This window comes from Mus musculus, chromosome 11 (assembly GCF_000001635.26).
Source record: "Mus musculus strain C57BL/6J chromosome 11, GRCm38.p6 C57BL/6J".
In the NCBI taxonomy this organism is placed as follows: Eukaryota; Metazoa; Chordata; class Mammalia; order Rodentia; family Muridae; genus Mus; species Mus musculus.
This window is the reverse complement of record NC_000077.6, coordinates 105,792,253-105,818,696: the sequence shown is the minus strand read 5'-3', so window position 1 is coordinate 105,818,696 and position 26,444 is coordinate 105,792,253. Positions and strand designations below refer to the sequence as shown.

General features: G+C 37.4%; 1 protein-coding gene across 12 annotated transcripts in view; it reads right to left on the bottom strand.

Annotated features, from left to right (window-relative positions):
• The window catches only part of Tanc2 (tetratricopeptide repeat, ankyrin repeat and coiled-coil containing 2), a 339,845-nt gene that overhangs the window by 110,608 nt on the left and 202,793 nt on the right, over positions 1-26,444 (bottom strand). For all 12 annotated transcript variants that reach the window (XM_006534483.4, XM_006534482.4, XM_006534472.4 and 9 more), the window contains 2 exons: positions 19,873-20,136; positions 8,100-8,225 (listed from right to left, as the gene is read on the bottom strand). In XM_006534483.4, the coding sequence (XP_006534546.1) occupies positions 8,100-8,225; positions 19,873-20,136 (390 nt within the window). The remainder of the gene's footprint in view (positions 1-8,099; positions 8,226-19,872; positions 20,137-26,444) is intronic.

Genomic DNA, 26,444 nt, shown 5'->3' with positions numbered 1-26,444 from the left:
TTGAGGGGCATCTGGGTTCTTTCCAGCTTCTGGCTATTATAAATGAGGCTGCTATGAACATAGTGGAGCATGTGTCCTTCTTACTGGTTAGGACGTCTTCTGGATATATGCCCAGGAGAGGTATTGTGGGATCCTCCGGTAGTACTATGTCCAATTTTCTGAGAAACTGCCAGACTGATTTCCAGAGTGGTTGTACAAGCTTGCAATCCCACCAAAAATGGAGGAGTGTTCCTCTTTCTCCACATCCCCGCCAGCAACTGCTGTCACCTGAATTTAGGATCCTAGACATTCTGACTGGTGTGAGGTAGAATCTTAGGGTTGTTTTGATTTGCATTTCCAGCTTCTCACCATTTGCTTTGATGTTGGCTACTGGTTTGCTGTAGATTGCTTTTATCATGGTTAGGTATGGGCCTGGAATTCCTGATCTTTCCAAGACTTTTATCATGAATGGGTGTTGGATTTTGTCAAATGCTTTCTCCCCATCTAACGAGATGATCATGTGGTTTTTGTCTTTGAGTTTGTTTATATACTGGATTACATTGATGGATTTCCGTATATTGAACTATCCCTGCATCCCTGGGATGAAACCTACTTGGTCAGGATGGATGATTGTTTTGATGTGTTCCTGGATTCGGTTAGTGAGAACTTTATTGAGTATTTTTGCATCGATATTCATAGGGGAAACTGGTCTGAAGTTCTCTATCTTTGTTGGGTCTTTTTGTGGTTTAGGTATCAGAGTAATTGTGGATGATTAAGGATGTTGAACATTTTTTCAGGTGCTTCTCAGCCATTCAGTATTCCTCAGGTGAGAATTCTTTGTTTAGCTCTGAGCCCCATTTTTTAATGGGGTTATTTGATTTTCTGAAGTCCACCTTCTTGAGTTCTTTATATATATTGGATATTAGTCCCCTATCTGATTTAGGATAGGTAAAGATCCTTTCCCAATCTGTTGGTGGCCTTTTTGTCTTATTGACAGTGTCTTTTGCCTTACAGAAGCTTTGCAATTTTATGAGGTCCCATTTGTCGATTCTCGATCTTACAGCACGAGCCATTGCTGTTCTATTCAGGAATTTTTCCCCTGTGCCCATATCTTCGAGGCTTTTCCCCACTTTCTCCTCTATAAGTTTCAGTGTCTCTGGTTTTATGTGGAGTTCCTTAATCCACTTAGATTTGACCTTAGTACAAGGAGATAGGAATGGATCAATTCACATTCTTCTACATGATAACTGCCAGTTGTGCCAGCACCATTTGTTGAAAATGCTGTCTTTTTTCCACTGGATGGTTTTAGCTCCCTTGTCAAAGATCAAGTGACCATAGGTGTGTGGGTTCATTTCTGGGTCTTCAATTCTATTCCATTGGTCTACTTGTCTGTCGCTATACCAGTACCATGCAGTTTTTTTTTATCACAATTGCTCTGTAGTACAGCTTTAGGTCAGGCATGGTGATTCCACCAGAGGTTCTTTTATCCTTGAGAAGAGTTTTTGCAATCCAAGGTTTTTTGTTATTCCAGATGAATCTGCCGATTGCCCTTTCCAATTCATGAAGAATCGAGTTGGAATTTTGATGGGGATTGCATTGAATCTGTAGATTGCTTTTGGCAAGATAGCCATTTTTACTATATTGATCCTGCCAATCCATGAGCATGGGAGATCTTTCCATCTTCTGAGATCTTCTTTAATTTCTTTCTTCAGAGACTTGAAGTTCTTATCATACAGAACTTTCACTTCCTTAGTTAGAGACACGCCAAGGTATTTTATATTATTTGTGACTATTGAGAAGGGTGTTGTTTCCCTAATTTCTTTCTCAGCCTGTTTATCCTTTGTGTAGAGAAAGGCCATTGACTTGTTTGAGTTAATTTTATATCCAGCAACTTCACTGAAGCTGTTTATCAGGTTTAGGAGTTCTCTGGTGGAATTTTTAGGGTCATTTATATATACTATCATATCATCTGAAAAAAGTGATATTTTGACTTCTTCCTTTCCAATTTGTATCCCCTTGGTCTCCTTTTGTTGTTGAATTGCTCTGGCTAGGACTTCAAGTACAATGTTGAATAAGTAGGGAGAGGGTGGGCAGCCTTGTCTAGTCCCTGATTTTAGTGGGATTGCTTCCAGCTTTTCACCATTACTTTGATGTTGGCTACTGATTTGCTGTAGATTGCTTTTATCATGTTTATGTATGGGCCTTGAATTCCTGATCTTTCCAAGACTTCTATCATGAATGGGTGTTGGATTTTGTCAAATGCTTTCTTAGCATCTAATGAGATGATCATGTGGTTTTTGTCTTTGAGTTTGTTTATATAATGGATTACCTTGATGGATTTCCGTATATTGAACCATCTCTGCATCCCTGGAATGAAACCTACTTGGTCAGGATGAATGATTGTTTTGATGTGTTCTTGGATTCGGTTAGGGAGAATTTTATTGAGTATTTTTGCATCGATATTCATAAGGGTAATTGGTCTGAAGTTCTTTATCTTTGTTGGGTCTTTCTGTGGTTTAGGTATCAGAGTAATTGTGGCTTCATAGAATGAGTTGGGTAGAATACATTTTGCTTCTATTTTGTTGAATAGTTTGTGAAGAACTGGAATTAGATCTTCTTTGAAGGTCTGATAGAACTCTGCACTAAACCCATCTGGTCCTGGGCTATTTTTGGTTGAGAGACTATTAATGACTGCTTCTATTTTCTTTAGGGGATATAGGACTGTTTAGATAATTACCCTGATCCTGATTTAACTTTGGTACCTGGTATCTGTCTAGAAATTTGTCCATTTCATCCAGGTTCTCCAGTTTTGTTGAGTATAGCCTTTTGTAGAAGGATCTGATGGTGTTTTGTATTTCTTCAGGATCTGTTGTTATGTCTCCCTTTCCATTTCTGATTTTGTTAATTAGGATGCTGTCCCTGTGCCCTCTAGTGAGTCTGGGTAAGGGTTTATCTATCTTGTTGATTTCCTCAAAGAACCAGCTCCTCGTTTGGTTGATTCTTTGAATAGTTCTTCTTGTTTCCACTTGGTTGATTTCACCCCTGAGTTTGATTATTTCCTGCTGTCTACTCCTCTTGGGTGAATTTGCTTCCTTTTGTTCTACAGCTTTTATGTGTGTTGTCAAGCTGCTAGTGTGTGCTCTCTCTAGTTTCTTTTTGGAGGCACTAAGAGCTATGAGTTTCCCTCTTAGAAATGCTTTCATTGTGTCCCATAAGTTTGGGTATGTTGTGGCTTCATTTTCATTAAACTCTAGAAAGTCCTTAATTTCTTTCTTTATTCCTTCCTTGACCAAGGTATCATTGAGAAGAGTGTTGTTCAGTTTCCACGTGAATGTTGGCTTTCTATTATTTATGTTGTTATTGAAGATCAGCCTTAGTCCATGGTGATCTGATAGGATGTATGGGATAATTTCAATATTTGTGTATTTGTTGAGGCCTGTTTTGTGACCAATTATATGGTCAATTTTGGAGAAGGTACCATGAGGTGCTGAGAAGAAGGTATATCCTTTTGTTTTAGGATAAAATGTTCTGTAGATATCTGTTAGATCCATTTGTTTCATAACTTCTGTTAGTTTCACTGTGTCCCTGTTTAGTTTCTGTTTCCATGATCTGTCCATTGGTGAAAGTGGTGTGTTGAAGTCTCCCACTATTATTGTGTGAGGTGCAATGTGTGCTTTGAGCTTTACTAAAGTTTTTTTAATGAATGTGGCTGCCCTTGTATTTGGAGCATAGATATTCAGAATTGAGAGTTTCTCTTGGAAGATTTTACCTTTGATGAGTATGAAGTGCCCCTCCTTGTCTTTTTTGATGACTTTGGGTTGGAAGTTGATTTTATTAGATATTAGAATGGCTACTCCAGCTTGTTTCTTCAGACCATTTGTCTGGAAAATTGTTTTCCAGCCTTTCATTCTGAGGTAGTGTCTGTCTTTTTCCCTGAGATGGGTTTCCTGTAAGCAGCACAATGTTGGGTCCTGTTTGTGTAGCCAGTCTGTTTGTCTATGTCTTTTTATTGGGGAGTTGAGTCCATTGATATTAAGGAAAAGTAATTGTTGCTTCCTATTATTTTTGTTGTTAAAGTTGGCAATCTGTTCTTGTGGCTGTCATTTTTTAGGTTTGTTGAAGGATTACTTTCTTGCTTTTTCTAGGATGTGGTTTCTGTCCTTGTATTGGTTTTTTTCTGTTATTATCCTTTGAAGGGCTGGATTCGTGGAAAGATAATGTGTGAATTTGGTTTTGTTGTGGAATACTTTGGTTTCTCCATCTATGGTAATTGAAAGTTTGGCTGGGTATAGTAGCCTGGGCTGGAATTTGTGTTCTCTTAGTGTCTGTATAACATCTGTCCAGGCTCTTCTGGCTTTCATAGTCTCTGGTGAAAAATCTGGTGTAATTTTGATAGGCCTGCCTTTATATGTTACTTGACCTTTTTCCCTTACTGCTTTTAATATTCTATCTTTATTTAGTGCATTTGTTGTTCTGATTATTATGTGTCGGGAGGAATTTCTTTTCTGGTCCAGTCTATTTGGAGTTCTGTAGGCTTCTTGTATGTTCATGGGCATCTCTTTCTTTAGGTTTGGGAAGTTTTCTTCTATTATTTTGTTGAAAATATTTGCTGACCCTTTAAGTTGAAAATCTTCATTCTCATCTACTCCTATTATCCGTAGGTTTGGTCTTCTCATTGTGTCCTGGATTTCCTGGATGTTTTGAGTTAGGATCTTTTTGCATTTTGCATTGTCTTTGATTGTTGTGTCGATGTTCTCTATGGAATCTTCTGCACCTGAGATTCTCTCTTCCATCTCTTGTATTCTGTTGCTGATGCTTGCATCTATGGTTCCAGATTTCTTTCCTAGGATTTCAATCTCCAGCGTTGCCCCACTTTGGGTTTTCTTTATTGTGTCCACTTCCCTTTTTAGGTCTAGTATGGTTTTGTTCATTTCCATCACCTGTTTGGATGTGTTTTCTTGTTTTTCTTTAAGGACTTGTAACTCTTTAGCAGTGTTCTCCTGTATTTCTTTAAGTGAGTTATTAAAAGTCCTTCTTGATGTCCTCTACCATCATGAGATATGCCTTTAAATCTGGGTCTAGCTTTTTGGTATGTTGGGGTACCCAGGACTGGCTGAGGTGGGAGTGCTGGTTTCTATGATGGTGAGTGATCTTGGTTTCTGTTAGTAAGATTCTTACGTCTGCCTTTCGCCATCTGGTAATCTCTGGAGTCAGTTGTTATAGTTGTCTCTGGTTAGAGCTTGTTCCTTTCGTGATTCTGTTAGCCTCTACCAGCAGACCTGGGAGAGTAGCTCTCTCCTTAGTTTCAGTGGTTAGAGCACTCTCTGCAGGCAAACTCTCCTCTTGCAGAGAAGGTGCACAGATATCTGTTGTTCGGATTTGCCTCCTGGCAGAATATGAAGGCCCAAAACAGGGGCCTGTCCCAGAAGCTGTTAGCTTCTGTCATCCACACTCTCACCTGTGCAGACTAGTCTTGGCAGGATCCGGGAACGAAGATGGCTCCCGCAGATGCTCTGGCAAAGCCCTCCCAGGCAGGGTGGACACCTCTCCTCTGGCAGGGAAGGTCCCTGGATGTCTGGAGCCTGAAATGAGGCCTGCCTTAGAAGCTCTGTGGCTCCCTCCTGACCCAGAAGCTGTTAGCTTCTGTAGTCCACACTCTCACCTGTGCAGACTAGTCTTGGCAGGATCCGGGAACCAAGATGTCTCTGGCAGATATTCCAGCAACGGCCTTGCTTTCTTTTCTTATCAATGTTCTTTATTTCATATCATAAGTCATTCAATTTCTTTGTAAACAGTAATCAAGATTACATGTTACTTTTTGAGCTTGATTATTTTCCAGAGTATGCTAATTTTGGAGTAATGAATTAAAGTATGCTAATTTTAGAAGACCAAACTACTAAGTAAACACCCTGTCTCTTCTGGATCAAAACACTCATCTGAGAAAGCAAGTTCTAACTGATTGCTCAGTGTAAGCCTCTTGAGAAACAGAGACAACCTGAAGAGACTGAAACACTAATATAGCATCTTCACTAATGGGAAATGTCCAGCTTGAGTACTAATATAAAGTTTTTGAAGGAGTATTAAATTAGTATCATTAGAAGCACTATTTTTGAGGCTTTGTAAAAAAAATAGGTATACTTTGGGAAAAAAAATCTATGGATGTACTTTAATTATCTGACTCTTCAGGCTAAAGCTAAATAATAAAAAAAACTTTGTTATAATCAAGATATAACTGATATCTGTGTAAATATCAACACCACCAGAATTGATATGCTCTTGTATCATCAAAATCTTATTACATCTTTACATACCAGAAGCATGTATGTGATATCAAACAGCAGTGGGACTCAACATTAAAGAGGCTCTAAATTAATAGAACTGAAACCTGTCATTTTTTTCTATGTAGAATAATGCCTATAATTAGACAATGAGAAAATAGAACACTCTTATGTCTCCCAGTAATGAAATACAAAGTCATGTCAATGTAGCAGATCTGCGAACAAATCTGATGGTCTAGACAGGTCAGTAGTTGTATTCAATTTTATTTAATATGCCTGTGTATTGTGGCCCTGGACCAATAAATTATTTAGTCTTCTCATCAAATCTGTTTAAGCTTTGGGTATGAACAGTCTAAAATAGTGCTTGACACAATTCCATTGTCTTTTTGATGAGTTGTTCCCTACACTTATTTATTAATTTAGTGTGTGTATGCACGTGTGGAGGTCAGCTCTCCTTCTACCATGTGGGAATCAAACTCAGGTTGTCAGGTTTCGTAGCAAGTGTCCTTAATCTGCTAAATCATTTCACCTTGCTAGCCCATAATTCCATTTTCTAGATGGGAAGTAAAAAACTAAATATACTAAGCAACTAGTATATGATACACTATAGAAATGATAAATAGTATGGAGAAAGATTAGGAACCAAACTAAAAGATTATTGACTATTGTTAATGTGACATGGTAACATATAGTGATACAATCAGTCATTTTATGTTTCCATTTGCTTGGTTGTTATTGAAAAGCTGTGAGGAAAATGGTTTCCAGAATGGGCAGCAGGCATGGGTAAGTTCTTTCCTGTGTGAGTAATGCATAGCTTGGGGAAGGACAAAGGATAAAAGAGGCAAGCAACAACAATATGAAAATAAGCTATAAAATAAAAAAACAGGGCTATAGATTTCTAGGTATCAGAGGAATGCTATGTGTTTGTGTTAAAAGCTATCAAAGAAGGTTCATTTGAGCAAAGAGGCACAGAGAGCAGCAATCTCCTCAATGAGACTATTCTCATAATAAAGAGAAAGAAAAGACTATGTTCCTCTTATTGGAGCCACAGAGAAGATAAATAGTCTCCTGGAATGGTTAATCTTCATGATATCAACTTGAAGGATTCAGAATCACCATGGAGACACACCTTTGTGGAATGTCCATGAAGATATTTCCAGAAAGACTTAACTGAGGAGAGAAGGCCCGCCCTGAATGTGGATAACTCCGTCCTGTAGGTTGGGCTCCTGTACTGATTACAAAGCAGAATATGAGTTTAAGCACTGGCATTCCTGCCTCTGCTTCCTGACCATGGATGCAGTGTGTTCTGTTTCCACTCCTTCCTTGCTAGGATGAACTACACCCTCCCACTATGAGCTACAACAGCGCTTCCATCCTTAAGATGCTGTGTATTCTGCCACAAGAGGGAGGAAAATAAGTAACAGAGTGCATAAGTGAGTGAAAGGATGTTGGTTAGCTGTTGCCAGCACTGTCTGAAATACCAAGAAAATAAATGTGCTATATGTTACTAGAAACAGTCAGTAGATTAAAAATGAGAGAAATTCTAGTAAAATACAAATCAGTATACCTCCAATATGGTCAGGGCTGACGTTGGTCAACAGTTACCTCTGGCTTTTCCTCCACCAGTACTTGCTCTTTTCCATTTGGTTTATTTCAAGATTACAACATATTTCTATAAGAACAATCTATTTGTGGATCTATCTAGTTACATATTAAAGTAGATCATCCCACTCCTTAAAAGATCACACTTGGGGATAGGAGAAAAAGAACTTTTTTAAAAAACATTTTTTGTACATTTCCCCTTGTTCTGACCACCCACCCCTCAGCCCTCAGTATTCTGACCTCTGAGATCCTGCTGTGTTCGAGCACCACTCAGGCTCTGTCTTGGCATTCTAAGGGATGTCCTCAAAGGAGTGTGTCTCTGCTCATCCAGGTAAGCAAGATCCTCCAAGTGGGCAGAGCTGGTGGCTAACAGGACAGAAAGAATTTTGTTACCATGTGCAAGTTTAGAAAAAAAATTTTTTTTTTATTTAGTTGCTGTCTGGCATACCTTTGAATCAAAGCTTACATGAGAAGAAACCTCCCCAAACAATATATAATTCATTTATTCTGTCTTTACAAAACCAAATCTTTTTAAAAAATTAAAACTTCATTCCACCTGATTCTTTCAGATAGAACAACACAGATCTGAGGTTCTAAACATTAACAGCGAAATATATTTCCTATTCAAATAGATGAACAGAAACAAACTAGAAAAGTCTAAAATTATTATTAAGTTGTAGATAACAGTATAAACAATTTAACATTTTAAAACAAGTGTCCAGTCTAATATAAAATACTATTTGCTTTTAAATGTCTGACTTATGAAAATTACACCTGAGGATCCATCCCATATACAGTTACCAAACCTAGACACTACTGCAGATGCCAACAAGTGCTTGCTGACAGGAGCCTGAGATACCTGTCTCCTAAGAGGCTCTGCCAGTGCCTGATAAATACAGAAGTGGATGCTCACAGTCATAGGGTCCCCAGTGGAGGAACTAGAGAAAGGATCGAAGGAGATGAAGGGGTTTACAGCCCCACAGAGGAACAAGAATATGAATCAACCAGTACCCCTAGAGCTCTCAGGGAATAAACCACCAACTAAAGAGTACACATGGAGGGACCCATAGCTTCAGCCACATATGTAGCAGAGGATGGCCTTGTCAGACATCAATGAGAGGAGAGACCCTTGGTCCTGTAAAGGCTCGATGCCCCAGTGTAGTGGAATGTCAGGACAGGGAAACAGGATTGGGTAGGTTGGTAAGCAGGGGAAGGGGGGGGATAGGCTAGGGGGTTTTCGGAGGGGAAATGAGGAAAGGGGATAACATTTGAAATGTAAATAAAGAAAATATCTAATTAAAAAAAGAAAATTACAATAGAAGAAGTAAAAGGGAAGTTTCTTGATGTGCTAAAAGAAACAGATGGACTTCTAAAAATTAAAAGGGAAATAAAAACATTGTCTATATGGATGTTTCAACTTGAAAGAAATATCCGAGTATTGGTTTTATTCCATAAAATACAGTTACCAACTTATCACTGAAGACTGGCATAAATACAGCAAAAGAAAAGAAAGCCCAAGGTGTATCTTTTCATGACTGTGGGGCCTCCACAAAATTCCTACACAGTACTTTTCATGTGAGAAATTCTTTTTTTTAGGGGGGGGGATCCCATGAAAATTCCCAAACAACCCAGGCTATACACTAAGACAAAAGGGTCTATCAGAAAACTGCCAGCAGGGTGTTTCCAGGGCAACACCCATACAACTCATGAAAAAGTCAAACTGGTGCCTACATGAACCCTCACCCCTACATTCTAGTCTTTTTTGGTATATGGAGGTATTTTTCATACTACCAAAAGAGAAGCATGGACACCAACCCGGGCACAAAACATTTGACCTAAAATATGTTCTGCCTATAAAATATGTGGGACAGAATGATAGGAGTAGACAACCAATGTTTGATTTGACCTAAGACCCACTCTATGATATGGAACTCATATCCAACATTGTTTGGATAAACAAGAATCAGAGACTAGATAACTTAGAGACCCAGGATAAAAACAAACTCTCCTGATCTAAAATACCTGAAATCAATAAAATGATCCCTAATGGTATTCTGCTATACTTATACATCAATACATTATCCAGTTATCATCAAAGAGGCTTCCTCCAGCAGCAAATAGGAACAGATGCAGAGACCCACAGCCAGACATTATATGCAGATAGAGTCTAAACTGAAAGTCTCTATCATGTGAGAAATTCTATTACATGTGAGATTTACAGAAGCTGATTGATATAGTTAGTTTCTTGTCAGCTTGACAGAAGCTAGATTACTTTGGGAAGAGAAACCTCAACTGAGAAAATTCCCTCATTAGATTGCCTAGAGTCAAACCTTCGAGTATTTTCTTGATTAATAATTGATATGGGAGGACCCAACCCATTGTGTGTGTGTGTGTGTGTGTGTGTGACCCCTGAGCAGGTGGCCTTGGGTGGTGCATAAGAAAATAAACTGAGCAAGCCATGATGAACAAAGCAAGCAGCTTTCTTCCATGGTTCCTGCTCTGACTTTGCTTAGTAATGAAGTGTGTGACCTGAGAGTTGTAAGATGAAGTCAAACCTCTCCTCCTCAAGCTGCCTTTGGTCATGGTGCAATGGAAATCCAACTAAGACAGAGAACATGGTTGGTTGCCTAGAAAGCTTTACAAGCCACTTTTGCTACCAGTATTATATATCGCCTTATTATAAATGAAAAAAAAGAAGAAGAAGCAAAAAAGGGGTAGAGAAAACAGCCTAGAATTCTCTCAGCTTAGGGAAACAAGTCCATGGACACAAAGTATAGTAGAACACAGGTAAGCTGTTTACGGTGACTGAACTTTGGAAGTAGTACTTACTAATCTGCTCTTTAATTTATTCACTCGGTTAATACAAAAGTGGCAGCAAAAATATCAACCCTATTTCCTAATAATACTTTTGCCATGCTTTTTCTTTTCTTTGAGATAAAGTCTTACTATGCAGCCTTGGCTAGCCTGAAATTGTAGACAACATGATCTCATATATAAAAAACTTTGAGTAGTGTTTTTATGCACTGGTAGCAAATATTCTAAATAAAAAAGGAATTAAAAAATCAATCTCATTTGTCATAGTTTCAAAAACAACAAATGAAATACCTAAGAATAAATTTTATAACTAAAGAAGTAAAGAAGCTCTACAATTAAAGCTATAAAGGAACTAAAAATGAAAGAGACTAAAAGGAACCCAAAATTGGAACGACATCCTGTGCTCATACACTATAAGACCTAATATTGCTAAAAATGTCCATGCTATTAAAAGTAACCTATAGCCCCATTGAACCCTTTTCAAAATTCTTCACAAAACACATTATATTACCTGACTTCAAAATACCCTATAAAACTGCAGTAATCAATACTACATGCTTTGGAATACAGTATTGATGTGGACACATCAGTCAAAGGAACAGAATAAAGACTGAATGAAAAACCGCACACTTTACAACCAACTCATTTTAGCACAAGTGCCAAGAACCCACAGCAGGGAGAGGAATCCTGCAGCAAGCGGCGCTGGGAAGCTGGACGTGCACCAGCAGAGAGAATACTCATCGCTCATCACATGTGGGAAACAAGTCAAGGTTCCCAACTAGGAAATCAGTTGAAAACAACCCTGAATACCACAAGAATGGAGAACTATTTGGATAAAACTTAAAAGTACAAGGGGACAAATAGATTGTATCAAACTCTTCCTGTCACTGGGAGCTTCTCCATTTCCAAGTAATCTTCTGAGAAAACCTCTTGTCATAGTGTGTAAGTCTTTCGTCTTCCTTTGTCAAAATGAGCTTTGATTACACTTTCTCTGCTTCACTGACTGATCTCCTAGTCAGATCAAGAGCCCAGGCTGGCCTCCCTTTACTTAATGACTGAGGATGGCTTTGAACTCCTGATCTTTTTGCCTCCCCCTCTCAAGTACTGGAATTTATAGGCATGTGTCTCCACATTAGCTTATGTAATAGGCTGTTTGGAGCAAGTGGTAACATCTGATTTATTTTTGATCATCCTATCTCTTCAGACAATGAACTGAGTGTCATGAACATAATGTTCAGTGTACCTCTGACTTATTATCCTTACATTTAGCTAGCTGCTGACTATCTTCAATCTCATCCCCACTTTGCCTTAATATTTACTAGACACTACTGAAGGACTATGCTTGGTCTGGTGATGAACAGGAGGTCTTCTTTCAGATAACACTGACGCTGCTTTTACTTTTTTAAAAAACTTAATAAGATCTATCATACTATGGGAAGTACTTATTATGTTTATTTTTTCCAACTAGAATGTAAGCTTCATGATGAGAGAATCTTTGTGTTGCTAACTGATAATAAGTGCTTTGAACGGTACCTGACACACAGTTCATTCTCAATGAATACCCACAAGATGACTGCATATTATATATTTTATATATGTATCTTTAACTTGAGTTTCAGGTATATAAACAATCAACAAGCAAATCAACATTGTTCTCATGGGGAAACTTTCAAGATAACCATAGCAATAATACCATCACCCTCTACAAAGACCAATGAGAGCCCCACAGGGACAAATATATTCCCATGTCATATGTCACTTACTTTGCAATTGTATTGGCAAATACTTTTGAGAGAAAGAATTATGTCAAGTTAAATTAGTAATATGTTTAATTAACACTAGTCAAATATATGAGATAATTACATAAATTCAAGTGAAATGAAACAAAAAACTCAAATCTGTAATGAAATTTTTTTATCATTAATGCTCCTTATTTTCTTTTTCTTTTTTTTTATTAAATTATTTTATTTATTTACATTCCAAAAGTTGTTACATTTCAACAGACCTTCCAGCTCTCCACCCCCACCTCTGATAGGGTACTCCCCCACTTGCCCACCTCACCACCACAAGCATCCCTCTTTTCTGGGGCTTCAAGTTTTCACAGGACTAAGTGCATACTCTCTCACTGAGACCATACAAGGCAGTCCTCTACTACACATGTGCTCAGGGCCACGAACCAGCCCATGAATGCTCCTTGGTTTTTGGATTAGTCCCTGGGAGCTCTGAGGGGTCCCTGTTAGCTGACACTGTTGTTCTTCCAATGGGGTTGCAATTCTCTTCAGCTCCTTCAGCCCTTCCTCTAACTCTTCCAAATTTTTAAGTAAAAGGAAAAAAAACTCTAAAGTCAATAAAGTCTGCTATTAAAAAGTCTTGTTTTCATTAGAGGAAGAGGGACTAGGAAAATGAGAAAAACATGTTAAAGTATATATTTTATTAGATTGAAATAGCTGAAGACTATATACTCATAAGGCATTTGACAAATAAAAGCATTTTTTAAAAAAGTGAATATAGTTTAAATATATCACATCTGATCAGAGGGAAAAAATGCAGCAAACATTTGGTAGAAAGCATTTCAGAAACAACCTGACTTTAGAAGCCCATTTAGTTCTTTCTTTTTATATCAGTTGCTACTAATGGAAACAGCTGATAGTAATATAGCCAACACTCTTGCTGTGACTCAACAGGGAGGATGGAAGGGCACTTCTGTTTCCTACTCTTGGGCAGAAAGTCACCTTTCCTATATTTATACAAATAAAGTCATTATTCTGACTGCTAATCAGAATAAATCCCCTTTTGACTTTCTATAAAATATGCATTATAGTTTCTAATTAGATTAATTTACATCCCCTTAGATTTCCAATCTGCATTTACCTGCTTTCTTTCCTTAGAAAATTGTGCTGCTCTAAGTACTAACAAGTGGATAGAGAGAAATTGTATTTTTAACGGAGTTTGTTTGTGTATTTTTCAACAGAACCCTATTTCCCACACAAAGCACGGACAACAGCTGCTGCAAACATTTCCTGCTTCCCACATACCTCCAAACCATTGCCAATCTCATTTCAAGCTACCAAAGATGACCATAGACAGCCGGCTGATAATTCCAGCTGTGCAACCACAAATCCACAAGTCTATTTCCTTCTAACACACAACCTTAAAAACAAACATACAATAGCAATTAAATTATCCATGTCATAAAACTCAGAGTTTAAAGTTTTCATGTTTAGAATTTTAATTTAAAGGTCTATTTAGAGAATAACTTCAGCTATAGACTGTCACAGTTACCCTCCATCTTTTTTTTTTTAATGGTTTTAGAGCTTTATTGTAGAAAGGTAGGGAAAAAGAGAGAAGGTAGAAACAAAGAGAGTGGCCAGCCATGGCCATGTGGAGATAGGGGGTTAGGGAGAGAGAGAAGGAGGGCTAGAGATGAGAGTAAGAAAGGTAAGAGCTTAAAGAGCCAGTTACCCTCAGTCTGAAGCCCTCTAAGCTACATTCTGAGTTCATCAAGCTGAAAATGTTTATGCTTCTAGTAAACAGTTCTATCCTTGGATGAAGATATCATTGCTTATAATTGGCACATTTATCATTTTATTTTAACTTAGCCATCATGTTTCTAAACTATATAGCTAAATCTATTTAACTGATATATTTATATTAATAATGCAGTTGATAAAAGACAGATGATCATTTAGGAACTTTAAAATTCTTTTTTGTTTGTTTTTCGAGACAGGGTTTCTCTGTATAGTCCTGGCTGTCCTGGAACTCACTCTGTAGACCAGGCTGGCCTCAAACTCAGAAATCCGCCTGCCTCTGCCTCCCGAGTGCTGGGATTAAAGGCATGCACCACCACGCCCAGCTTGGAACTTTATAATTCTATGTATATGTTAGGAGTAGGAATAAAAAGATTAGAAAAATTAAAATTATCCCCCTTTACACAACTGCATATGTGCTGACTCTGCTGTCCCTCCACATAAGTGTTAAAAACCTCGAACAGGGTCTTGGTCTCACAAAATAATTCTGTTTTTCATTTATTTCAAAGCTTCTTTGCTTTTTAAGACAAGGTCTTCTGTGGCACAGGCTGGCCTTAAACTCACTAGATGACTGAAGAGATGGCCTTGGTAATTGTTTCCACTGCCAAGCACTGGGACCACAGCCATCATGGGAGCCTAGGCAAAAGAAGGTAATTCTCTTCCCAAAAGAGGCAGAAATAGATGCCATAGCAAGACTCACGTTAGACATTATTTTGGCAGGATTTTAAAATCCCAGTCTGGTTGCAAACTGATCACTAAGCTGCATTAGTTTCCCAGTGCTGCTTTTACAGGTGCGAGTCAAGACACCCAGGAGTCAATGTGGCTTTTCACACTGTTGAATTATTTGATTGCTTCATATTAGTCATATTAAGTTTAAAAAACATTGGATTGAAACAAAGCCTTTTATTAGGAACATATATGCCTCCTTTATACAACTCCTGGGGCTCCATGGTTAAGAGAATTTAATAAGCACATGGGGAACAAGAGAAGGAAATAGAGGAACAAATATTGTATGTTTTCTCTTGTATGCAGACCCTTGATTAAAAAAAAACTTGATATGAAAACAGAAAAGAAAGTGTTTGTGGAGCTCACAAATGACAGTTGTGAGTGGGGACATGGGCGGTGATGAGAAGTGAGTATGAGCAAAGCACAACTACACATGAAAACATAGTGAAACCTGTTCTTTGTATGCAAACTAAAAATTATGGTAAGACAAAAAACAATACATGATTGTTTTCCTATTTCATACCTGAAAACTTCAGGTACATTTTTTTTTTTTGTTTTGGTTTTATGAAACAAAGGTTCTCTGTGTAACCCTGGCTGTCCAGAACTGGCTCTGTAGACCAGGTTAGTCTGGAACTCAGACATCCACCTGTGCTTCCCAAATGCTGGAGCTAAAAGTGTGTATTACAACACCTGGTATCTCAGTTACTCTCGATATCAAAGAGATTCACTTTCTTCAGTTTAGAGAACCATTTATCTATACATGGTACACAGTATACAACAACATGTATGTATATAGACAGAGTTAAAATGTAAAGATGGGACTCTACTGGGCTAAGTGTGGACACTTTGCCCCTTCTTAGAATTGGGAACAAAACACCCATGGAAGGAGTTACAGAGACAAAGTTTGGAGCTGAGACAAAAGGATGGACCATCTAGAGACTGCCATATCCGGGGATCCATCCCATAATCAGCCTCCAAACGTTGACACCATTGCATACACTAGCAAGATGTTGCTGAAAGGACCCTGATATAGCTGTCTCTTGTGAGACTATGCGGGGGGCCTAGCAAACACATAAGTGGATGCTCACAGTCAGCTATTGGATGAATCACAGGGCCCCCAATGGAGGAGCTAGAGAAAGTACCCAAGGAGCTAAAGGGATCTGCAACCCTATAGGTGGAACAACATTATGAACTAACCAGTACCCCGGAGCTCTTGACTCTAGCTGCATATGTATTAAAAGATGGCCTAGTCGGCCATCACTGGAAAGAGAGGCCCATTGGACATGCAAACTTTATATGACTCAGTACAGGGGAACGCCAGGGCCAAAAAGGGGGAGTGGGTGGGTAGGGGAGTGGGGGGCAGGGTATAGGGGACTTTTGGGATAGCATTGGAAATGTAAATGAGGAAAATACCTAATAAAAAATATTAAAAAAAGAAAACTAACTTAAAATAGGATTAGTTATATTGTCATTTAAACTACCAGATTTTTGTGGTTTTATCAGATTCTTATACATTCTATACAGCAGGGTAATTCCCTATGAAAGTAACTTTGTTTCCTTACATTTTGTAAACATTTTAAATTTCTAGTCCATGAACTTTTGAAAATAAATGACTCATTCGTTTCACAGCTTACTTTCCTGTCTCTGTGGGAACAGACTAAAACCCTGGTTTCTAGATACGGAAAACAATATACTGTCTGACTTCTGATTTGATCTTTAGGTAACAGTAAACCTGTTTGTAATATGTTCAACACTGATTGTAAGAATATCCCGATTTATCTTATTTTATTTATTTGTATCCTGTTCAACAGCCATGCATACCATTCTAGCAGTCTAAGATCATATTCTTCATGTCAACCTATCTGATCTCTAATGGTACATTCATGTCTTCCTTTTTCTCTGTTTCTATTTAATTATTGAGTGATTTATTATGTGTGTGCACATGTGTGGTCAGAGAATAACTTGTGTCAGTTTTTTCTCCTTTTACCAAGTGAGTTCTATGGACCTAATTAGGCAAGCATAATGCCTGTACCAGTTGAGCCATCTCATCTGTCCTTCATTTCCCTTTAAGATGTCTGATCAGTACTCCCTCAGAAGCTAATGAGCTCTACTACCAAGAAAGACTGTTACAAATGACACAGCTATGACCTCCTGGCATAATGATTAAGGATAATATACTTTTATTTTTGTTTTAATAGGGGGAGAAGGAGAAGGGAGGGAGAACACAAAGTATGTAGAGGAAAAATATTCTCCAACACTGAGTAAAAACAAACTCAAATGACAGAGAGAAACTAGTATTATAATATGTAATATAAACAGTTAAAATGATGAAAAATATCAGCAAGACCATTGTCCACTAAAAATTTTGATAGACTTCAATAAAATTCTAACTTTTGTGCTTTAAATATATCAATGAAGAATGAAGAGAGGTGCTGCAAAGTGGGAAAAGTATTTGCAAACACACTTGTGATACAAGTTTTAGTCAGAAAAATATTGTTTTAAAATTCACTAAGAAGATAAGCAACTCAATCAAAAGCTGTACTAAATATCAGAGTAAAATTTCAATAGTGAAAATGTGTAAGAACTAGTTTAATAAGCTCAGTATTATTAAGCACTAGCATAGTATGAATTAAAGCCACAATCAAATATCACCTCACACTCATTAATTAAAGTCATAAAGGTAAAACAAATAACAATTGTGGAAGGGCTGTAGAGAAACAGAAAGCACAGTGCTTGCTAGTTAGGAATATAAAATGGCACAGCCACTTTGTATACTTTATAAAATAGGGTGGCAGGTGCTTAAAAAGTTAAATATAAACTCTAACATTTGAATGGCTAGTACTCCTAAGTATCTACCTAAGAGAAATCAATATGTCTACAGACTGATATATTCATGGCCAAAGCAGCACCATTAGCTACAGAAATAAACTGACTGTCCATCAACCAGTAAGCAAGACTTTTCATGAAGCTCTTTTTCACAGATCTTCTGAGTGTAATTGCTAGGTTTTAGGTAATCTACATTAAACTTTAATAGTACCAGTGTATGACATACCCCATCATTGACGTGCAATGATTTTAGTTCCATCACATCCTCATCAATGTCATTCCTTCTAATTGTGTGGCTATGATTTTAAGTGGTATTTCATGATTATGAACAGTGAAGGATCTCATAATTCACCCTGCTTAGTGAGCCTGGATGGTGGAAGTAGATACAAAACTTCAGGGTCAGAAATGCAAATTTATCACTCAGGACAAAAGAAGTAACCAGAGGACAAACATGTTTCAAATTCCCTGAATACCAACTTCAACAGGACAACATGAAGACGGCTGGGTAATATATGCAATCCCTTACATACAAGGATCAACATATGTAGAGGACCCTAAGAGAAAAAAAATTTGCTGTCACTATATAAAAGTGAAAAATCTAGACAACTCATTCCTTCACCATCATACCTGATAACAGATGTTGATCATTTCCCAAAGATCAGAACCAAAATAGCAGGTAGGAAAGGGAAATGAGTGGCAAGAAGTCAGCACTAACATAAAGAATCATTTCATTTTTGGTTTACAATAGGACCTTGTATATCTACCTCATGATGGTCTGGAACTTACTTTGTAGCTGACATTGGCCTTCAATTCCTGACCCTTTTGTCTCCACCTCTAGAATGCTAGGACTATAAGTGGGTACTATCTGGCAAACACAGAAGTGGATGCTCACAGTCAGCTATTGGATGGAACACAGGGCCCCCAATGGAGGAGCTAGAGAAAGTACCCAAGGAGCTAAAGGGATCTGCAACCCTATAGGTAGAACTACAATATGAACTAACCAGTACCCTCGGAGCTTGTGTCTCTAGCTGCATATGTAGCAGAAGATGGCCCTAGTCGGCAATCATTGGGAAGAGAGGCCCCTTGGTCTTGCAAACTTTATATGCCTCAGTACAGGGGAACGCCAGGGCCAAGAAGTGGGAATGGGTGGGTAGGGGAGTGTGTGTGTGGGAAAGGGTAAATGAAGAAAATACCTAATTAAAAAAATAATATTTGTCGCAAAAAAAGTGGGTACTTCATACTTGGCTTCATAATAAATAATTATCCCTGGAAAGTAAGTCTAATGACAATAAATATTCTATTATCCCATATTATGAAATATATCTGTCCAGGATATATGTCTTCATTTGGAGAGTCAGAAAGGCAAATACAATTTTTATTTTGTAGTATGGGCAAAGTGATAACAAGGATACAGCTTGAAAATGTCAGCATGGTTATTCTGTAAAACTCCTGTTTGAATAATTAAATAGCAAATAGCTGTATTAAAAACATCCCTGACATCACTCCTGTGTAGCTGCTGAGGAAAAGTGACTCAGAATTTCAGTTACTTCTCCTCCTGTATCATTCTTCTATGACTGATCCTGCTGGTGGCATCTGAGCTGGGAAATAAAGACACCCACCTGGTCTTCTATACCACATCAGCAAGTTTTGTGAGAACACTGAATTGGGAGAAAGAAGCTGGGTTTCTTGCCTGTTCATTTGTTATAACTTCAAACAATGGATGACTTCTGATATACAAACTGCACCAACATATGCTCCAATTAAATAATGGTTATTAAAACTCAAGTTCTAAAAAGCTAAAACCTCAAACTAAATTCCTTTTTTGTTGGAATACTGGGCATTGAACTCAGTATCTTATGCATGTCACGTAAATGCTACGCCACTAAGTTACATCTCTAGCCCTTAACAGTTTTACAAACGAGACTAACCAGTTTATATACTTTATTGGTTATTTCTCTGATTTCATATGTGTTTCAGTATATCATGGGAAGTGAATTAGGAAGCACTTGAGAAGAAGATGAATTTTCTCCTAGGTTACACAAAAGAATGACTTGTCTTATTTTTATTTATTATATTTTCAGTAAAACTGTCTTAAACAACAAAAACAAAGCCCAACTTACCTGCTACAGAATTTGGCCGAGGCATGAGATACAACGGAATAGACTGTACTGATTGCGATAAAACTGTTTCCAGATTTCGCTCCGGGATCTTGTTCAGACTGTATGTGGATGCAGCCATGTTTTCATCCACTCGGTACAGACAAGAGTCCATGCTGGATTTTTGAGACTGCCATGGTTTTAGGTTTCCTCCAGATCCTAATTCTTTACTGCCTTCTCCAACATATTTTGTTCGCTCCATGTTTTCAGAATAATTTGTTAATGTTGCTGGAAAAAAAAGAATAAAACAAATGTTTTTTTAAAAAGTCAAAAGAAAAATTAATCTGTTTGTGATTAAAAGTTTATAAGTATGTGAAAATACAACTAATACTATCTTCCAAAGTTACTACAGCCATTTACCTCTACTAGTTTAAATAATTGAAACTATCAGCAATCTTAACTTACATTCATTTTTAACACTTTATTTAAATGAAACAAGCAAATTCATATACCTGTACCAATGGACACAGAACAAGTCTTAACAAAGATAAAATTTTAGAATTATTTAAATGGTACTTATTATTTTTATGGACTGTCAGAGAGCACCAACAGGCCCCACAAAACTCTCTCTACCCTTCTCATCTCTTTCTTTTCCCTAGCTATTCCTTGACTCATGTTTATACACACACACACACACACACACACACACACACACACACACACACACACAACAACAAAAAATATGATCAAAATGAACAGTAACTAAGAAGAAATGAATGCAGTAGAAAACCCCTGCTTAAATAAGGAAGCAGCAAAGGCCTTTCCTGTACAATTCCTCTCAGTTCTAATCCTTTGTATCACTTATAAGTGGCTTACTAAAGAATAATGATTTTAATTAAACCAAAACCTGAAAGGTCTTCTAGAATTTATCTAATCTCCCTAATAATTATACATGAATAGAATCATTTTCATAACTCCAGAAATGAAGAGATGAACAACAGTAAAGTCTAAATTATTGAATTTTTAGAAATAACTATAAAAGAATAAGACATATCATCCCAGGAGAGGTTTATACTTAGTTCGTGTTCTCTTCCTATAATTTGAATGTTTCTATCGCCAAAGAAAAGAAATAAACTTAAAAGGTTATTTCTATAATCCTATTTAATGATGTTTTCTTTCTGTAAATTTAAGTGGAGCTCTAGATTTTGTAGTACAAAGGAAGATGAATTACAAATTAAAATCTAAACTTTTCTTTAAGGAAAAAAATGAGAGTTTTTTTCATCATAAAAAGGAAAAGAATCTGGAAAAAGGAATTTAGCTGGACAAGGAAAAGATGTGAGAGACTCAATTCAGAATTGAGGGAGGAGTGAGAGGTATGGCAGGTCACCTGGGATGTCATGGACAGATGATTGCAAATTCACAGCCAGCTCGGGCTACTCAACACAAACCGAAACAGCACCAGAGAAGAGGCATATGTTCTAGAGTCCCTCAGGAGAAATGAAATTAGAAATATCACTGAACATTTTTGGGAACCTGTAAACTTTGGAAATCAAATTCCCATATTTAGTACCTTTTATTTCCTGCATAGTAATCAGTTGTAAAAACTATAAGAAATGGACAACTTAAGATCCCCAGGGTCAGGTAGCTAACAAAACGAAGCAAGGAAAATGGTGCACCTGCATCTTGGATAGTCTTTGTAAACAAGGATAAACCAAGGTGAGCAGAAAACCAAGGATAAAGCAGGTGGTGGCAACGGTGAGAAAGAAACCAGCTGTGTCAAAAGATGAACATGAGGAACAAATCAGGGACTAAAATAACTCAGGAGCCTAAGAGGTAAGGAAATAACACCCAGAAGAGCTTAGATGTATAGTAAGTAAAACTAGATAAGCTTTAATAATATCAGTAATAACAATAAATTCATATTTTGTACTTTGTAACTTGTATTTCTTTGGGGTGAGGATTAAACCCAAGCATATGTTCTATCATCAAATTATACCCAGTCCTAGTTATAACTTTTAAATTGTGTAAATGTCCATTCCATCTGGTTATCTAAGCAGGGCTGGTGTTACTATCCTTCACTGCGTACATGAAGACATGATGTCTGGTAAAATTTGGCATCTAGCCCACTGTTATTAAAAATCAAGAACCTTTCAGGTAACCATTTGGAGTCTTAACCACTTACTAATAATGTAGCAATTCTTTTGTTGATAGTGCCTTGATTACTGTACTAAATTATACATTTCTAGAAGGTAACTACTGTACTTTCAGAGTTCTATTTTCATATTTAAAATTTAAAATAGCATCAGGGAGTTGAAGAGATGATTCAGAGGATTTGAGTTCCATCCCTAGCACCTGGAGTTGCATGACATGGTAGCTCCCCTCAGTCCAAAACCCCAGACTCAGAGTATCTGACACCCTCTTCTGGGTTCCCAGGCACATACATGAAACACAAATATACGTGCAGGCAAAAGACCCATGCACATAAAAGTAAAGAAACCAATCAACCAAATGACTTAGTATCAACTCTGTAACTCTTTAAAAAAACCAAACAAATGACTTAGTATCAACACTATAATTCCACTTGAAAAAGGAGAAAACACGTGAGAGACACAGGCCAACACCCTACTCCATCTACAAAAAGCATAGAGAAACACTCAACAGTGAACTCTATTTCTGGCTGTGCTGCTCTGGCAGTTTTAGAGGATGCTGCAAATGTTAACAAGATGCAGAAAATAAATAGGCTTATTCTTCAGTGCAATTTTTATAGTACTTATACTAAAATTATTTTTTACCTAGAGTATAAATATATGTTACCTGGGTAAGCATTTAAGTAAAGAAATGATTTTCTTTGCAAACAAAACCAAACCAAACCCCAAACCCAACCCCCCCACAAAGTACAAGATGACATATTTTAGTGATATATAAGTAAAGTTCTAGGTAGACCTTATGTTTGCAAGCCAATACTAGTAAGTGTTCACATATCTCCAACACTATGTTATCTTCTTTCAGTTATCCCAGCACTTGGGAGGCAGAGGCAGGTGGATTTCTGAGTTGGAGGCCAGCCTGGTCTACAAAGTGAGTTCCAGGACAGCCAGAGCTATACAGAGAAACCCTGTCTCGAAAAACCAAAAAAAAAAAAAAAATTTTTTTTTTTTGATTTGTGTTAGAGAAATAAGTGAAAGAGATCAATTAGGCTTCTATTTTAAGGTTATTGCCAAAATTTTAAATAGACTTTGAACTTCCAGCTTTTGAGAAGGTAGCCTTCTCAGTAATACTCCAGGGTTTCAACAAATGAGAACATTTATTGGTATGATTCTTTCCTAGCTCTCGGCCACTCTGATAACAATTTCACACTCACTAAATTTAGTCACCAGTTTTGACTAATTTAGACTGGTTGGCAAATTATATGATTTTATTCCTGTTTATCACTGAATACGTTTCCACATTTGCTGTAGATCATATTTTCCTTATTTATCTGCTGATGGACATCTCGGCTGGCTCTACTTCCTGGTTATTGAGAATAGTCCTAAAATACAACATTGTCATACAAGTACTTCTGCAGCATGATGACAGACTCTTTTGGGCATCTAAGAGTGTTGTAACTGGATCAGATGGTAGCTATATTTTTAGTTTCTGAGGATGTACCATAATGATTTCTACAGAGCTTATCTGTATTTTGAAAATTAAGCACAAGTTGGTTTTACTGAGTCAGAATCAGTAGGCACAAAAAATTTTAAACAACTTACATGAAATATCAGAAGGTAAATTATTTGAACAGCTACCACCACTTAGAATCTCAAGCATGTTTACTTCTTGATGCTGCTTTCATATTCAGGTAATATTTAATGAATTTTAGCTGTCCACTGTCTAAGTCTCATTCTGTAGCCCAGGCTGGCCTCAAACTCAAGGCAACCCTCCTGCATTGTGGTACATAGTTGTAATTCCAGCACTCATGAGGGAGCAGGAAGAGCATGAGTTCAAGGTCATTCTTGGCTGAATAGCAAGTCCTAAGCTACTCTGTATGAGACTCCATCTCAAAAAAAAAAAAAAAAAAGGAAAGCTTAACTTTGTAAGAAACAGCCAAATTACTTTCCCAAATAACAATATCACTTTTATATTCCTATGAGTAATGTATAAGACATGGTATTATCATATTTGGATTTTTCCCCTTAACAGCCATTCTGTGGCTGTGGAGTAGTTTCATTGTGATTGGTTTGTACTTCTCTAGTAATCACTAGGGATAGTGATATAATGATAATAAGCACTTTTCATGGGCTTATTAATCATTCACCTATAGCTTGTTTGGTGAAACATCTATTTAAATCTTTTTCACATTTTAAAAACTTGTTTTAATATTTTTATTGTGTGCAATTAGATCACACTGATTTATTATTCTACTCTTACTATGTCTATTTTTTACATTTACTTATTTTGTTTGTGTAAGTATGTGGGAGTGTACATATCATGGCCTGAGTGTGAAGTCAAAGGACAATTTTTTTTTCACAGTTTTTTTCTTCCATCCTACAAGTCCCAGGGATCAAAGACAGGTTGTCATGCTTGGCAGCATGTGCTTCCCTTCACCCACTGATCCATACTGCCAGCCCATCACTACAATTTTAATGACAGATGTACTGGCTGGTTTTGTGTCAACTTGACACAAGCTGGAGTTAGCACAGAGAAAGGAGCCTCCCTTGAGGAAATGCCTCCATGAGTTCCAGCTGTAAGGCATTTTCTTAATTACTGATAGCTTATACTCAAAGGATTTAGACAGCGTGATTTTGCTATTTGGCCAGAGGGCACCACTGATTTCAATGGAAAATTCTGGAAGCTCTCCTTGACAGCAAGATTTTTGATACAAATCTTGGTGGTTTATGCTCAGGTCAGAGCACGTGTGATTAAGTAATAGCTTCATCTGGAAGTGCCTTAGGTCCCCTTGTGCATGTTTACCCTCTCATCTGTTCTCCAGTACCTTTCTGAAAGTTTTTATAAGCTTCTTCTGACAAATGTTGTATGTCCTTTCAATGATCTGATCCTATTAGTTCTCCATAGCTATCTTAAAGGATTATAACACACTATAAGGATTCAATGATTGTATATGGACCACAGTCTCTGCTTAGTAAGTGGTTATTAACCTTATCAAGTTAATTATACAAGAAATGCCATTTGGTCTTTTAAATAATTTTGATGAACAAAGTGTCTAGACTGTCTTTAAAAAACATTATGCAATATAAATTTGGCCAATGGCTATGTAAGATCTTCTAATAATGAGTATTACAAGAAGACAGTTTGGAAAGATGATGGAGTTGAGAGTACAGGCCTAGCAAAGTTACTAGTGTCTGCACATTTCTGGAAACATGTGTGTAAAGAGTAACTTTTATTCTTATGTAAATGATGCTTTTATTTCTACAGATGAAGGGATGAGATGAGGGCTGTATCCAAGCTGTGCAAACACATGGCTTGGGCTAAGCCCAGAGCATTTTCTTCTCTTTTCAAACTATCGCTAGGCTTAGGCATCGAAGCTTCTAGCTTTGTGCAATCTTCCGGCTGCTGTCTGCTAACCTAGGCTCAGAAGGTTTTAGTTTCTTTGACTGGCTGGTTCAACTTAGCTGTTCTGGCTCAAACTCTTCTCCAAGCTGACTGATTCTAACTGGTTTCTCTTGGCTTCTCAATGAACTGCTCTGCTTGGCAATTTGTTCTAATCTTCTGGCTCCTTATTCTCTGGCTTCACAGAGTTGAATTTAACTCCACTGCACTGATTCAACTGAATTGTACTTCATTCATTGAACTGACTCTTGACTTCCACTCTGACTCTCCTTGCTTTCTTAAGTCACCTTTCTTCCCTGTCTATTCTCATGTAAGTTGGTATCTTACAGAGTATCTTTGACTCACTCTGTCACTTTGTCTGTCCCTCAATTAGATGTCATTTTCAAGCATGGCTGAGCCCGTCTACAATCTAACTTTACCTCCATTGATAAGAATTAAAGGTATGTACTCAGGGCATGTCTATATTTCAGCCAGATCATACTATATTCCAGAGCATCTCTACATTCCAGCCAGATCACAAAGATCTGTGGATGTGATCCCTTGCCAGAGCATATTTCTGGATTAAAATTCTTCTGTATGAGTGAGAAAGGCATGAAAAAGCTAATCCAAAATATCTAGCACTCAGCAAATGACTCATAGGGCAACTTGGATGAAACAATGAACAACATTCTGCTGGAACAAGTATTACTCAAGGGACAAAGGAAGAGCTGTTAATTTTGCTTTTTTGGCTACAAAATTGAAACATAATCATTGAGTAGTGGACATGATCACAGATACTTAATCTTTATTACCATTCAATGATGTAAGTCATTGGATATAAAATCAAATAAAAAAGCCCCTTAAGATTGAAAGAAAAAAAAAACCCTAAAATTTGACTACAGGGGGATTAAAGATTTAAACTCTTCTGGAGGGAAATGTGATTTCTAGGTGAATAAAAGTCAAGAAACCAAAATAGATTCACAATTCAGTTCATCTTTTGCTCCACAACCATTCCAAAGGATCTAATCAAAGTTTGGTATGAGAAAGGAATGCTTGAAATCATATACATATAC